Raw genomic sequence first — 16472 nt, 5'->3', positions numbered from 1 at the left:
TTTGTATCAAAAGGCCACACATCAGTTTTATTAAAACAACAGGTTTTTGAATTTTTTGAATTTAGCCGATCAATTTGAATCAGGCACTTAGATACCAAAAACCTATTAAATTTAAATCTGATGGTTTTGACAATCCTATTGTGGGAAATATTGATATGTCAGTACGGGTATAAAAGAAGGGGCAGTGCTCTACTGCCACCTGCTAGAGCTAACATCTCTCAGTTCTCAACTCTTAAGAGAGAGAGAATCACTGGGTTTCATAACTTTATCTGCACCTTAGAGAAAGCACCATCTAGATAGCAAAGGTACCAAAGAAAAAGGAAATTCCAAACAGAAGAATCAACAGAGAATATTTCAGAAGACACAAAACCAGGCTGTAATTTAAAGAGTGACTAAATTCTACTTTTGGTTAATGAGTAGGAATTGTATTTACTGGAACAGCATACCATTAGAATCTTGTTTTATTCGGGAATAGTTAAAAGGGATTTATTCAGTTTGTTCATAGTTCAGTTAATTTGTTCATTGTTAGGTAAATAAATTGTTGTGTTGATTTTTGACGGAGTGTCAGGGATTTATTCTGTCTTTAACCACTAGATGTTGCTGAAGAATGGGTCACACCGCTTCACACATGCTTTTTACAAATAAGGGCAAGTGTATCAGTGTTAGTTTTCAGAGGGAGGATCAATCTCCCTTTATAACACAAGGTTTACCCCAAGTGATCATTTATCTGGATGATGTTCTCATTACAAGTAAAACAAAGGCAGTACACCTCCAGAACCTGGAGGAAGTTCTTAGTCAATCACAAGCCACTACAGAGGACAAAGTGGTGCCACTGATAGCATTGGCCTGTATCCAGCAGTGGGTATTATCATTGGCTGCCTACATATATCAGTTGGAACACTGGCCAAGAGGCCACATGGCAAACATGAATACTCAAGTAGACTGTTTTTAGCAGACGCCCCACCAATGGGTACTACAAGTAGAAGAGATGGTAAAGACTATGAATTTTCTGGATACCCGTCCAGTGGCCACACATAATATGTCTTTGGATGCAAAAGGACATTGTCCTTGCAAAAGTTAAACAATTAGTGCTGATGAGTGAAATGGAAAGACTAGTACTGCCCCAATTCCACCCATATTGGAGTAGCAGAGATTAGCTCACTGCAGAAGATAGCATACTGACATGGGGGGCATGAGTGGTCAGGGCCGCTGTTCCATACTGGCTGAACTACACCATGGACACTCTGGAGTATCCAAAATGAAAATGTTGGCAAGAAGCTTTGTTTGGTGGCCCAGAATGGGCACAGACATAGCAGCACTTGTGGATCGGTGCCAGCAATGCCATCAAAGACAAAAGTTGCCACAAGCAGTTCCCCTACAACCATGGGAATGGTTGGGTAGGTCATAGTCTCGGCAACAAATGGATCATGGAGGCCCTTTCATGGGCTCAATGCTTCTAGTCATAGTGGACACATACTCCAAATGAATGGACATTCATATAATGCACTCGGAGACCACAACAATAACGGTAGAGAAACTTTGCACCTCCTTTTCAATACATGGGATCCCGGTAGTGCTAATCTCTGACAATGGGACACCTTTTGCTAGTCAGAAGTGCACAAAGTCCATGAAGGTGAATGAACATGACAGCACCACACCACCCATCATCAAACTGCCTCGAGGACAGTCAAGACTTTAAAACCTGGTTTAAAAAAAAACTGGCAGCTCAGTGGACACCAAGTTCTCCCAATGGCTATTTGATTATAGGACAACCTCCCATGTCACTGCAGGAATAGTGGCCACAGAACTGCTCATGGGCAGATGACCCTCACTAGATTGAGTTTGATTATCTCAAACCTGGGGGAAAAAGCAGAAAGGCAAAGGGTATTCAGAAGCCCAATGCTGAGGCCATGGCAACAGCAGCCAGGAGAGACAGAATTGCAGAATAGTACAGTGCAGAAGAGGCCCTTTGGCCCATTGAGTCTGCACTGACACATGAAAGGCCCTGACCTGCCCACCTAATTGCACTTGGCCCATACCTTGAATGTTATGGCATGCCAAGTACTCATCCAGGTACTTTTTAAAGGATGTAAGGCATTCCGCCTCCACTACCCTCCCAAGCAGTGCATTCCAGGCTGTCGTCACCCACTGGGTAAAAAAGTTTTTTCTCAAATTCTCCCTAAACCTCCCACCCCTCACTTTTACTTGTGTCTCCTCATAACTGACTATTCAACTAAGGGGAACAGCTGCTCCCTGTCTACCCTGTCCATGTCCCTTATAATCTTGAGCACCTCAATTAGGTCACCCCTCAGACTTCTTTGGTCCACAGAAGACAACGCAAGCCTATCCAACCTCTCTTTATAACTTAGATACTCCATCCCAGGCAACATTCTGGTGAATCTCCTTGCACCCCTTCCAGTGCGTTCACATCCTTCTTTTAATGTGGTGACCAGAACTGCACACAATACTCACAAAATTTCTATACAACCCCATTATGAGAACATCATCTAGAGTTACCTGTACTCCCATTTATAAAGGTGAGTGTGCCTCTTTCACCAGTCTATTAACCTGCCTTTCCCCTTCAGAAATCTACGGACAAACATGCCAAAGTTTCTTTGCTCTTTGGAACATCCCAGTGCATCACCTCATACTTTTCAAGGTTAAATTCCATCTGCCTCTTATCTGCCCATTTGACCATCTCATCTATATCTTCCTGTAACCCAAGACTCTCAACTTCACTGTTAACACTCAGCCAATCTTTCTACCATCAGCAAATTTATCTGATCCTACCTCCCACATAGTCATCTATATAATTTATATAACTGATGAACAATGGAGGGCCAGCACGGATCCCTGTGGTACGCCACTGGTCACTGGTCTCCAGTCACTAAAGCAGCTGTCTGTCATCACCCTCTGTCTCCTACCGCTAAGCCAATAATCAATCTTATCAGATCACCCTGTATCCCATGTGCATTTGCCTTCTTAATAACTCTTCCACGTGAGGCTTTGTCAAAGGCTTTGCTGAAATCCACGCAAACTACATCAACCGTACTACCTTCATCCACACACTACGTTATATGCTCAATCAGATTTGTTAGGCATGATCTCTCTCTGAGAGAACCATGCTGACTATCCCTAATCAAACTTGCCTCTCCAAATGGAGATAGATTCTCTTCTTCAGGATCTTCCCCAGTAATTTCCCAACCTCAGACATGAGACTCATTGGTCTGTAGTTCACTGGCTTGTCTCCACAATCTTTCTTAAATAGTGGGACTACATCAGCTGTTCTCCAGTCTTTTAGCATGTTCCCGGTAGCCAGGGAGGAATTAAAAATTTGGGTCAGAGCCCCTACAATTTCCTCCCTTGCCTCCCCCAACAGCCTAGGATGCAATTCATCCAGACCTGAAGATTTGTCCACATTTAAGCCTGCCACTACCCTGTTACTCCATGATTTTCTCTAGAGCCTCAGTGTCTCTCTCCGAGTTCCATAACTACCTCCTCATTCCCCCTTTAATTTCCCAAACATCGACTAGAATATCCCTAGGGTAAGGGGTTTGGATAGGGAGGAGTTTGTTAGGTGTGTTCATAGAACATTACAGCGCAGAACAGGCCCTTCGGCCCATGATGTTGTGCCGACCAGTTAAAAAACAATGACCCTCTAACCTAAACCAAACCCTTACCATCCATAAACCTATCCACTGATCTCTTAAACGCCCCCAAACTAGGCGCATTTACAACTGCAGGAGGGTTTCCTGACACAACACGTGGATAAGCCTACGAGAGGAGAGGCTGTACTTGACCTGGTGCTTGCTAATGAACCAGGACAGGTGTCGGATCTCTCGGTGGGACAGCATCTCGGGGATGGCAATCATAATTCTATCTCCTTCACGATAGCATTGGAAAGAGATAGGATCAGGCAGGCTAGGAAGGTGTTTATTTGGAGTAAGGGGAAATATGAAGATATCAGACAGAAAATTGGACGAGTGTTCTTGGGGAAAAGTACTGAAGGAAGGTGGCGGATTTTCAAGGAATGTTTGGAGCTGTGCACGACAACGTTCCGATGAGACAAGGAGGTTTTGGTAGGTTGCGGGAACCGTGGTGCACGAAGGTTGTGATGAACCTAGTCAGGAAGAAAATAAAGGCATACAAAAGGTTCAGAGAGCTAGGAGATGTTAAGGATCTAGAGGAGTATAAGGCTTGTAGAAAGGACTTAAAAAGGGAATTAGAAGAGCCAGAAGGGGCCATGAGAAGGCCTTGGCGGGTAAGATTAAGGAGAATCCCAAGGTGTTCTACAAATATGTGAAGAGTAAAAGGATGAGAAGTGAAGGGATAGGACCTATAAAAGGTGAAGGGGGAAAAGTCTGTGCAGAACCGGATGAAATGGCAGAGGTGCTTAATGAGTACTTTGCCTCGGTATTCACAGTGGAAAGTGATCTGGGAGGTTGTACTACAGGGTTGCGGCAGACTGAAAAGATTGAGTATGTGGACGTTAAGAAAGAGGATGTGTTGGAACTTTTAAATTCTATCAAGATAGATAAGTCACCGGGACCGGATGGGACGTACCCCAGGTTACTGTGGGAGGTGAGGGAAATGATTGCAGAGCCCCTGGCGATGATCTTTGCATTGTCAGTGGAGACAGGAGAGGTTCCAGAGGATTGGAGGATTGCGGATGTGGTTCCTATTTTCAAGAAAGGGAACAGGGATAGCCCGGGAAATTACCGACCGGTGAGTCTGACCTCAGTGGTTGGTAAGTTGGTGGAAAGGATTCTGGGGGACAGGATTTATGAGCATTTAGAGAAGTTTAGAATGATCAGAAATAGCACGGCTTTGTCAAGGGCAGTTGTGCCTTATGAGCCTAGTTGAGTTCTTTGAAAATGTGACTGAACACATTGACGAAGGAAGAGCGGTGGACGTGGTTTACATGGACTTCAGCAAAACAGACCCCACTTGGAGTACTGTGCGCAGTTCTGGTTGCCTCACTACAGGAAGGATGTGGAAGCTATTGAGAGGGTGCAGAGGAGATGAACAGGGACGTTGCCTGGATTGGGAGGTATGCCTTATGAAGATAGGTTGAGGAAGATAGGTTGAGGAAGCTAGGTCTCTTCTCCCTGGAGAGACGAAGGTTGAGAGGCGACCTGATAGAGGTTTATAAAATGTTGACAGGTATAGATAGGGTGGATTCTCGGAGGCTATTTCCCAGGGCTAAAATGGTCGCTACTAGAGGACACAGGTTTAAGGTGCTGGGAAACAAGTACAGAGGAGATGTTAGGGGTAAGTTTTTCACTCAGAGGGTGGTGAGTGAGTGGAATCGGCTGCCGTTGGTGGTGGTAGAGGTGAACTCGCTGGGGTCTTTTAAGAGACTTCTGGATGAGTACATGGGAATTAATGGGATTGGGAGTTACAGATAGTTCTATGGCCTGGTAGGTATGGATATGATCGGCACAACTTGTGGGCCGAAGGGCCTGTTTGTGCTGTGGTGTTCTATGTTCTCACGGGTGAAGACAGATGTTAAATATTTGTTTAATACCATACCAATGTCCTCTGCCTCCACCCACAGATACCTTCCTTAGTCCTTAATGAGCCCTACTTTTTCCCTGGTAATCCTTCCTGCTGATATACTTATAGAATAAGTCAACTGAATGCCAGTGAAGTAATGGTAAATATTGATGACAACAGTCCCTCATGGCTACCAGGAACAGTTGACTCTAGGATGGGGCTGGAACTAACAAAAGATGCATAGGTGAGGCCATCTAGAAAAACATCTGGGCCAGGTGTGGGCCCTGAAATCACAATTCATTTAGGAACCATTTATGCCCTGTGGGCCGAGATCTGTGGAGCATCTTCAGGACTGACCCACGCAGGCGGTCTGTCATTCATAATTAGGACTTCAGAGCTCGAAATGGACACTGGACGAAGCCAAGGTTACTCCTTTGCATCCCAAGGAATGAAGTGTACACGGAACCCCAGCGCTCATGTCGTAAGAGATGAGCACCTGTTTGATACATCAAATCAGACACTGAGTTGGAGAAATTGGATTCGGCACTAATATGCCGCAAGAAGTCCATGAGGGGCATGAACTGCTGAGGTTCCTTGGACCTAGAGGGGGAGGGCTGTGATGACCTCAACAAGGCCATGAGGCTGGCTTCTTGGAGTATAAGCTCTCTGATTTAGGTAACGCTTGCTTGCCCAATCAGGAAGTCTCATTTGCGTGTATAATGAGGAGTGTCAGGGCACTCTAGATTATGACTTTGTACTTGAAGCACACTTAGCAGTGGAGATAAGTTTGTAAATAAAGGGAATCTGGTGAAGAAACATTGGCTTTTGAGGAGTTATTTCACAGGGGAAGTTGAGAAAGTGCATACAGGCATTAAATAGAGGGAGGAAGTAAAATAGTCCCTCTTTGGAAATAAAAAAGGGCAGGTGACAGAAATGTTAGTGAGGGATCGCTTTATGACCAATGATCATAATTCCATTAATTTTAGGATAGCTATGGAGGATGATAGTTCTGGCCCCAAAGAGATGTCTGGTCAGTAAGTGAGAGGCTTTCAAAAGTGTGTTAACTAGAGTTCAGGGTAAGCAGGTTCCTTTTAGAATGAAGGGCAAGGCTGGTAGAAGTATGGAACCCTGGATGACTTGGGATATTCAGGCCCTGGTCAAGAAGAAGAATTAGGCAAATGACATGAATACACAGCAGCGATCAAATGGATCCCTTGAAGAGGATAGAGGGTGTAGGAATCAGGAGGGCAAAAACAGAACAGGAAAATGCTTTGGCAGATAAGGCAAAGGAGAATCCAAAGAGCTTCTACAAATACATAAAGAGCAAAAGAGTAACTAGGGAGAGAGTAGGGCCTCTTAAGGATCAACAAAGTCATCTATGTGCAGATCCACAAGAGATGGGTGAAATCCTAAATGAATATTTCTCATCAGTATTTACTGTTGAGAAAGGCATGGATGTTAGGGAACTTGGGGAAATAAATAGTGATATCTTGAGGCGTGCATACATTACAGAGGAGGTGGTGCTGGGAGTCTTAAAGTACATCAAGGTGGGTAAATCCCTAGGACACGATGAAGTGTATCCCAGGACGTTGTGGAAGGCTAGGAAGGAAATTGCTGGTCCCCTTGCAGAGATACATGAATCATTGACAGCCATAGCTGAGGTGCCTGAGGATTGGAGGGTGGCAAGTGTTGTGCTTTTGTTTCAGAAGGACTGCAGGGAAAAGCCTGGAAAGTGCAGATTAGTCAGCCTAATCTCTGCTGAGGGTAAGTTGTTAGAAGGTATTCTGAGAGACAGGATCTACAGGCAGTTAGAGGGGCAAGGACTGATGAGGGACAGTCAGCATGACTTTGTGACTGGAAAATCATGTCTCACAAATTTGATTGAGTTTTTAAAGTGGTAACCAAGAAGGTAGATGAGGGCAGTGCAGTCAACGTTGTCTACACGGACTTTAGCAAGATCTTTGATAAGGTACTGCATGGTAGGTTGTTGCATGAGGTTAAATCTCACTGGATAGGGTGAGGTAACAAAATGATCACAAAATTGGCTTGGTGGTTGTAGAGGGTTGTTTTTCAAACTGGAGGTCTGTGACCAGTGGTGTGCCTCAGGAATTGGTGCTGGGTCCACTGTTATTTGTCATTTGTATTAATGAATTGAATGAGTGTTTAGGAAGCGTGGTTAATAAGTTTGCAGAAGACACCAAGATTGGTGGCATAGTGGACAGTGAAGAAGGTTATCTAGGATTGCAATGGGATCTTGATCAGTTGCATCAGTGGACTGATGAATGGCAGATAGACTTTAATTTAGATAAATGCGAAGTCATGCATTTCGGTTGATCGGTTTGAGGGTTTACTCGGTTACTGGTAAGGCGTTAGGGAGAGTTGTAGAACAAAGAGATCTCGAGCTACAGGTTCATAGCTTCTTGAAAGTGGAATCACAGGTGGAGAGGATGGTGAAGGCAGCATTTGGCACACTTGGTTTCATTGGTTTGAACAGATGTCTTGTTGAAATTGTACAAGACATTGGTAAGGCCACACTTGGAATACTGGGTACAGTTCTGATCACCCTATTATAGGATCACCCTATAGAAAGGATATTATTAAACTAGAAAGAGTGCAAATAGGGCAGCACAGTGGTTAGCACTGCTGCCTCACAGTGTCAGGGACCCGGGTTTGATTTCTGACTTGGATTACTGTCTGTGTGGAGTTTGCACATTCTGCCTATGTCTCTGTGGGTTTCCACCACACTTCCTCTGAGCCAGCATGCAGCAACCATTAAGTTACATATTATTCATTAAGAGGCAACAAACATTCAATTGTTTTGAGTCATTATGAATGAGGGTGATTACTATACATCAAAAGCATCAATACAGAAAAATGCTGAGTTATGATCTGAACAAACAAGTGAAAATTGAAATAATAACACTGGTGAAGAGTATTTTTCTCTAGTTGTATATGGGAATTGCAAATGAGCACATAATACTGAGTATTAATCTTACCTTCATTTTTACAGTGGCTATGATGTAACATCTATTAATGTTACCCTAATATTTAAAATATGTACCTTAATCTCATAAAATTCTTGATGCTTTAAAGTAAAAATCATAAATACCTTAATTGTTGATATAAATGCAGCAGTGAGATATGAGCAAAGACGAGGTGGCAGTGTTAATTTACTGAAGTCTTTCTCATCATGCAGAGAAGTAGCTATAGCCTGTTGACATAATAATTGCAAGTTGGCAATCCTGTGCTCCACTCGAACAACATACAGTGCAGGTCCAGAAGCAAGAAACAAACGTGAGTCACGGTGACCCCAGCAGATGGCTGTAATGGGACGCTGGGAAGAGAAAAAAGGTACAATTTTGCTGATTTGTATAATTCAAGGCATTTAAAGAACTTTATCTTGCCTTTTTCTATATGCAGAATACACAGCAAGACGATAGGCAAAATGTTCAAGATTAAGGGTTAACTAAAGAGTATGGGCAGCTCTATGGCTAAGCATGCTATGGAAGGGCAAGTGAAGAGAAGGTGCTGGAGTTACCATCAAACTCTTAGGGCAGAAATTTCTCCAAAAAATACTAAGTGTAGGATGGGTGACAAAATGGTAAGTTTTCTCACCTACTTTTTCAACGAGGTAGAAAATGGTAATTAATGGCATTTCATGCAATACAGAGGTAATATTGTGAAACTCTCCAGTAGGAAGGTAGGGTGAAGTGTCAGCTCGCCTATGAGGCCAACTGCTGAGCTCTAGGGGGGGCCAATGTGCATGCGCCCTGATCTCCCAGTAAGCTGTGTACACAGTACATAGGGAGATCTGTTGCCCCCGCCTCCAATCGCAGTTCCCCCCTTCCCTCCTCTTCTACAGATCCCCCCCTCACCTTCCCCATCAGGCTCCATCTCTGCCCGCTCCCTTGGCACTACCAGGGCACCATACTGCCAGTGCCAGAGAACCAGGCTGGCACTTCCACATAGGCACTGCCTGGCCCTGCCCCTGACAACCCAGGGTGCTTCAATGGCCTCCGGGCCCATCGGCAAGGTCAACACATCTGGTCACCACTGGTGCGCACCATCTGTGATCCTTGTCCGGTGAAGGGACTAAGGTAAATGAGCCCAGAAATTGTGCCCGGGGCTTGTTAATGACATGTTAAACATGTCAATAATATTTAAATCAGCCTGATGCCCTTTCTCGGCACGAGGCTGGTTTTGCCAGCAGAATGGGGCCGGAAAAATCGTGACAGGTGAGAAACAGGGCACGAGCCCAATTTTTTTCGCTTTTCACCCTATCTTACTGGCTCGCCACACGTAGATTGACTGGCCGGTAAGATCGTGTCCTTTTTCAGATTAAATATTGGCAAAGCAGGTTTGTAGGCTAAGCTTCTAAAGTTCGTCAGGCTATTCCTTAACTAGTCTGTGAGACAGCTCTCCCAGTTTTGGCACTTGCCCTCAGATGTTAGTAAGGAGGACTTTGTAGGGTTGACAGAGCTGTTCGTGCTGTGTTTTCCAGTATCTAGGTCGATGCCAGGTGGTCTGTCCAGTTTCATTTCTTTGTTAAGACTTTGTAATAATTGATACAATTGAGCGGCTTGCTAGACCATCGCTCTCCTATAGTACTACTAAGGCCATTGCCTCCCCTTCTGAGCCAGCGGGGAGTATAGACAGAGTCAATGGATGGGAGACTGGTTTGCATGATGGACTGGGCTTTGTTCACAACTCCTTATAGTTTCTTGCAGTCTTGGACAGAGCAGGAGCCATATCAAGTTGTGATTCAACCAGAAAGGATGCTTTCAATGGTGCATCTATAAAAGTTGGTGAGAGTCATAGCGGACATGCTGAATTTCCTTAGCCTCCTAAGTAGAGGCATTGGTGGGCATTCTTAATAATGGCATTGGCTTGGAGGGACCAGGACAGGTTGTTGGTGATCTGGACACTTAGAAACTTGAAGCTCTCGACCATTTGCACTTTAGCCCGCTAATGTAGATATGGTACCTCCTCCACTATACATCCTGAAGATGATAACTATCTCTTTGGTTTTACTGACATTGAGGGAGCGATTATTGTCGTCACACCAATACACCAGATTTCTATCTCTTTTTCCTGTACACCATCTCGTCATTGTTTGAGATCTGACTCACTGTGGTGGTGTCGTCAGCAAACTTGAAAATTGAGCTGGAGGGAAATTTGACCAGTCATAGGTGTATTAAAAATAAGAGGCTGAGGACACAGCCTTGTGGGGCACCAGTATTGAGGATAATTGTGAAGGTGTTGTTGTTGCCTATCCTTATGATTGCAGTCTAAGAGTTAAGAAGTCTATGATCCAGTCGCAGAGGGAGGAGCCAAGCCCTAGGCCATGGAGTCTGGAGATGAGTTTTGTTGGAATAATGATGTTGAAGATTGTGCTGTAGCCAATAAATAGGAATCTGACTTAACTGTCTTTGTTATCCAGATAGTCTAAGGTTAATCCCTGTGGCACACCACTTGTCACATCCTGCCAATCAATAAAAGTCCCGTTTATGCCAACTTTGTTTCCTGTTACCTGGCCAAGCCTTGACTAGTGGGGTACTGGACAGATTTTTAGTGTTTGGGCCCTAGCTATTCACAATCTACCAATGATTTGGATGTGGGAACCAAATATAATATTTCCAAATTTGCCGATTCCACCAATAGGTGGAAATGTGAGCTGTGAAAAGCATGCAAAGATGCTTCAAAGGCATTCAGATAGGCTATGTGAGTGGACAAGAATATGGCAGATGGAACATAATGAGGAAAAATATCAAGTTATCCATTTTTTGAAGGAAAAACAGAAATTAAGTGTATTTCTTAAATAGTGAGAGATTTGGAAACGTTGATGTCCAAAAAGATTCAGATGTCTGTGTTCATAACTCACTGAAAACTAACATGCAGATATAAAAGGAAATTAGGAAGGCAAAAGGTATATTGGCCTCTAATCGTAAAATCATGGAATGCCTACAGTGCAGAAAGAAACCATCTGGCCCAACGAATCTCAACCGACTCTCTGAAAGGATGTGCCATCAGACCCTTCCACCTACCCTATCTCTGTAACCCCCCGCATTTACTATGGCTAATCCGCCAAACTCACATATTTTTGCACTGTTGGAGGAAATCGGTACACCACACAGACAGTCACCCAAGGTCAGAATTGAACCCAGGTCCCTGGCACTGTGAGGCAGCAGTGTTAACCAAGAAGATTACAAGAGTAAAGAAATCTTGATGCTGTTTTATAGAGCTCAGTGAGACCACACCTTAAGTATTATGTACGGTTCTGGTCTCTTCACCTAAAGAAGGATATAATTTGCCATCGAGGAAGTGCTAGAAAAAGTTCACTAGACTGATCCATGGAATAGTGAAATTGTCCTATTAGGAGAGATGGAGGAGAATGGGCCTATATTCTCTTGGGTTTAGAAGGATAAGAGGTGATCTCAGTGAAGTACACAAGTACAGGACTCAAGGAAGGATTTATCCCGTGGCTGGGGTGTCTAGAACCAGGGGACACAGTCTCAGAATAAGAGGTAGGCTTTTCAGGATTGATATGAGGAGGGTGGTGGATCTTTGGAAATTTCTTCCCCACAGGGCTACGAAGGCTCAGTCGTTGAGTAAACTCAAGACAGATATTGATCAATTTCTAGATATTAAAGATGTTAAGGGATATGGAGATAGTGTGGGAAAATTAAATCACAGTTGAAGGTCAACCGTAATCTAGTCGAATGACAGAGCAGGCTTAAGGGGCCAAATGGCCTGTGTTCCTAAGTTCTCATGTATTCAAGTAAAATTCAAGAATGTTTTCGTTTGAAATGATTTGCTTGGCTAACAGAGCACATACATGTGAAACAAGCTGCACCACTTTACGTGAGACCATCCAGTTTTAATTCCATATGTACAAGGAATATCACATTTTCAAAAACTTAATTTTTCAATCACAATTAATTCAAAATTGTGTGGGAGGTCAAGGTGATGGCCCAAAAGCCTGGCACTGGGGACGCAGTCCCACAGTTCAGCAAGCTTTTAAGAAGATAAACAATTTCAAGAGCCATAAGGATGGAAGGGTGTTAAGACCACGCAAAAACCCAAATCATGCAAGTTTTCTTGCAACCTGGCCATGGTAGGTTAAGTATTGATAGGTGGCACGAATGAAAATGATTTGATAGGGATGGGAAGGAGAGGTAATGGTAACAAGGTAAGAAAGGAGTTGAGGAAATCTTGTGATGGGAAGGGAACTGGCAGTGGTTGTGTAAGTGCAAAGACTGACAATGGTTAAACAAAACTCCTGTGGTAGTGTTTCCAGTCTGGCAATATTTTGAGGCAACAACGACAGCAATGAGTCTAAAACCATTCCATCCTAAGCCTTGTACACTACTTTTCCACTTCCCTTCCACTTTGTCCAGTCCTTCTCTAAAGATGTGTGGGTTAGATTGCTTGGCCATGCTAAATTGTCCCTTAGTGTCAGGAGGACTATCAGGGTAAATACATGGGGTTACGGGAATAGGAACTGGGTGTGATGTTGTTGGTGCAGCTCAATTGGCTGAATGGTCTTCTTCTGTACAGTAAGGGTTCTATGATTCTCACCCAAACTAGTTTACAGTAAAGTGGTGGTTTTGTTACTGGGCTAGTAGCATAGAATCCAGGTTTAGTGATCCAGTAACATGACTTCAAATACCACCACTGGAGCTGGGAAGTTTAAACTCAATTACTAAAATCTGGAATAAAAAGCTAACATCAGTAATGGTGACTTTGAAACTATCAGATTGTCAGAAAAATCTGTTCAGTCCACTAATATCCTATAGGGAAGAAAAACTGTCATCCTCAACAGGTCAAGCCTACATCTGACTCTCGACTCAAAACAATGTGATTCACTCTGAATTATCCTCAAAATGATCTAGCAAGCCACTCACTTAGATCAAACTGCTTCAAAGGCACTCAAGAAGAATAAAACCAGATTACCAGACTACATAGGAAATGACAAAGATCCACTCTGCCCAGTGAATTCAGCAAAGACCTACTCTGAAACATCTGAGGATTTGTGCCAAAATTGACAGTGCCATAGGATCAGTCAAGTGACAGCCCAACACAGTCATATTCACAGAATAATACCTTCCTTCAACTCTCTTCCCAATAGTACTGTAGGTATAGATATTCTGTAGCAGTTCAAGGAGGCAGTTCACCACCACTTTCTTAAGGAAAATTATGATTGGCCAATAAATGTTGGCATTGCCAGTGATGCCAAAATCCCAAGAAGAAATAAAAAAAATCCTCAACCATTTTCTTTCTAGATAAAAGGGTTCCAGCCAGTTAAATTCTTTACTGCTATGTATAATGGCTCAATTCTAGAACAATTCTAGTAAAAGTTTTTTTGCACCTTCTCTAGTACTTCTGTATATGTTATTGTATTATGGAGGCCAAAACATTTCAGTTCACCAAGTATGGTATAACCATGATTCTATACAAGTCTAATATAACTGATCTGCTTTTTAGTTCAGTCCAACCAGAATGAACCCCAGTGCTTTGCTTGCTTTTCTTTTTACTGGCCTCAAAACCTATGTCACTACATAAATTATTTCTCTATATCCACATCTGGATCTCTCTGCCCCTTAACCCCATTTACAAATACTGGGCAAGATTCTTTGCTCTCCCTCAGCATTTTTCTTGCTGACAGCAGGATTTTTTGGTCCCGCTGTTATCAGTGGGAATTCTGACTGAAGCCACCCCACGCCACTGAGTCAGTGGGACTAGAGGATCCTGCCAGCATGAACAGCCAGAAAATTCCATGCACTGTTCCTACCAAAATGTGCCACTGCAACTTAATTGACCTAAAATTTTTCATATAATTTAGATCATTTGCTTTCAACAACTTTTGTTTGATGCCAACTGCACCCAATTGCAATCATTTTCACCGTAGAGTCATACAGTGCAGAAGGTGGCCATTTGGCCCATTGGGTCTTCACTGACCACAATCCCACCCAGACTCTATCCCTATAACCCTATGCACTTATTCTAGCTAGTCCCCCTGACACTAAGGTGCAATTTAGAATGGCCAATCCAGCTAACCTGCACAGAAGGGGTCATGCAAAGGCCTTGGCAGGTATGATCAAGGAGAACCCTAAGGCATTCTACAAATACGTGAAGAGTAAAAGAATGAGATGTGAAGGAATAGGACCTATAAAATGTGAAGGTGGGCAAGTTTGTACAGAACCGGTAGAAATAGCAGAGGTGCTTAATGAATAATTTACCTCAGTATTCACGGTGGAAAAAGAGCTGGGTGGTTGTACTGCAGGCTTGCGGTGGACTGAAAAGATTGAGTGTGTGGTCATTAAAAAAGAGGATGTGTTGGAAATTTTGAATAGCATCAAGATAGATATGTCACCGGGACCCGATGGGATACACCCCAGGTTACTGTAGGAGACGAGGGAAGAGATTGCAGAGCCTCTGGTGACCATCTTTGAGTCGTTGATGGAGACGGGAGAGGTTCTGGAGGATTGCGGATGTGGTTCCTATATTCAAGAAAGAGAATAGGGATAGCCCAAGGGATTACCGAACGGTGAGCCTAACCTCAGTGGTTGGTAAGCTGATGGAGAAGATCCTGAGGGACAGGATTTATGAACATTTAGAGAAGTTTAGTATGCTCAAAAGCAGTCAGCACGGCTTTGTCAAAGGCAGATCGTGCCTTACGAGCCTGGTTGAGTTCTTTGAAAATGTGACCAAACACATTGACGAAGAAAGAGCAGTAGATGTGGTTTATATGGACTTCAGCAAGGCATTCAATAAGGTCCCCAGTGCAAGACTTCTTGAGAAAGTGAGAGGGCTTGGGATCCAAGGGGATGTTGCCTTGTGGATCCAGGACTGGCTTGCCCACAGAAGGCAGAGAGTGGTTGTAGATGGGTCTTTTTCTGCATGGAGGTTGGTCACCAGTGAAGTGCCCTAGGAATCTGTTCTGGGACTCTTGCTATTTGTAATTTTCATAAATGACCTGGATGAGGAAGTGGAGGGATAGGTTGGTAACTTTGCCGACGACACAAAGGTTGGTGATGCTGTGGATAGTTTGAAGGGATGTCAGAAGTTGCAGCGTGACATTGATAGGATACAAGACTGGGCAGAAAAGTGGCAGATGGACTTCAACCTGGATAAATGTGCAGTGGTCCATTTTGGCAGATCAAATGGGATGAAGGAGTATAATATCAAGGGTAAGACTCTTAGCAGTGTAGAAGATCAGAAGGACCTTGGGGTCTGGGTCCATAGGACTCTTAAACCGGCCTCACAGGTAGAGAATGTGGTTAAGAAGGCGTGTGGTGTACTGCCTTCATCAATCGAGGGATTGAGTTTAGGAGTCGGGAGACAATGTTGCAGCTTTATAAGACCCTAGTCAGACCCCATTTGGAGTACTGTGCTCAGTTCTGGTCACCTCATTACAGGAGGGATGTGGAAACTATTGAAAGGGTGCAGAGGAGATTTACAAGGATGTTGCCTGGATTGGGTGGCATGCCTTATGAAGATAGGTTGAGGGAGCTCGGTCTTTTCTCCTTGGAAAGATGAAGGATGAGAGGTGACCTGATAGAAGTGTATAAGATGTTGAGAGGTATAGGTCAGGTGGATTCTCAGAGCCTTTTTCCCAGGGCTGAAATGGTTGCTACGAAAGGACACAGGATTAAGGTATTGGGGAGTAGGTACAGAGGAGACGTCAGGGGTAAGTTTTTCACTCAGAGGGCGGTGGGTGAGTGGAATTGGCTGCCGTCACTGGTGGTGGAGGCAAATTCGATGGGGTCTTTTAAGAGACTTCTGGATGAGTACATGGGACTTGATAGGATTGAGGGTTATAGGTAAGCCTAGTAGGTAGGGATATGATCGGAGCAACTTGTGGGCCGAAGGGTCTGTTTGTGCCGTAGTTTTTCTATGTTCTACGTTCTATTTCCTCTCCACTCTCCCCCTCCCCTCCTCACCTTTCTCTCCACTGGAATTATCTCACAGACTAA

The 16472-nt window shown here is 43.8% G+C and overlaps 1 protein-coding gene across 3 annotated transcripts in view; it reads right to left on the bottom strand.

Moving 5' to 3' along the window:
* Positions 1 to 16472, bottom strand: part of tulp4a (TUB like protein 4a) — a 378343-nt gene that overhangs the window by 115291 nt on the left and 246580 nt on the right. For all 3 annotated transcript variants that reach the window (XR_013888258.1, XR_013888259.1, XM_080200309.1), the window contains exon 7: positions 8606 to 8830. Coding sequence is in view for 1 of the 3 variants with exons in the window: in XM_080200309.1 (XP_080056435.1) it covers positions 8606 to 8830 (225 nt within the window). In the remaining 2 variants the exon portion in view is untranslated. The remainder of the gene's footprint in view (positions 1 to 8605; positions 8831 to 16472) is intronic.

This window comes from Carcharhinus amblyrhynchos, chromosome 12 (assembly GCF_965287045.1).
Source record: "Carcharhinus amblyrhynchos chromosome 12, sCarAmb.v2.hapA, whole genome shotgun sequence".
In the NCBI taxonomy this organism is placed as follows: domain Eukaryota; kingdom Metazoa; phylum Chordata; class Chondrichthyes; order Carcharhiniformes; family Carcharhinidae; genus Carcharhinus; species Carcharhinus amblyrhynchos.
Note: the sequence above shows the minus strand (reverse complement) of the source record. Positions and strands in the feature narration are given on the sequence as shown.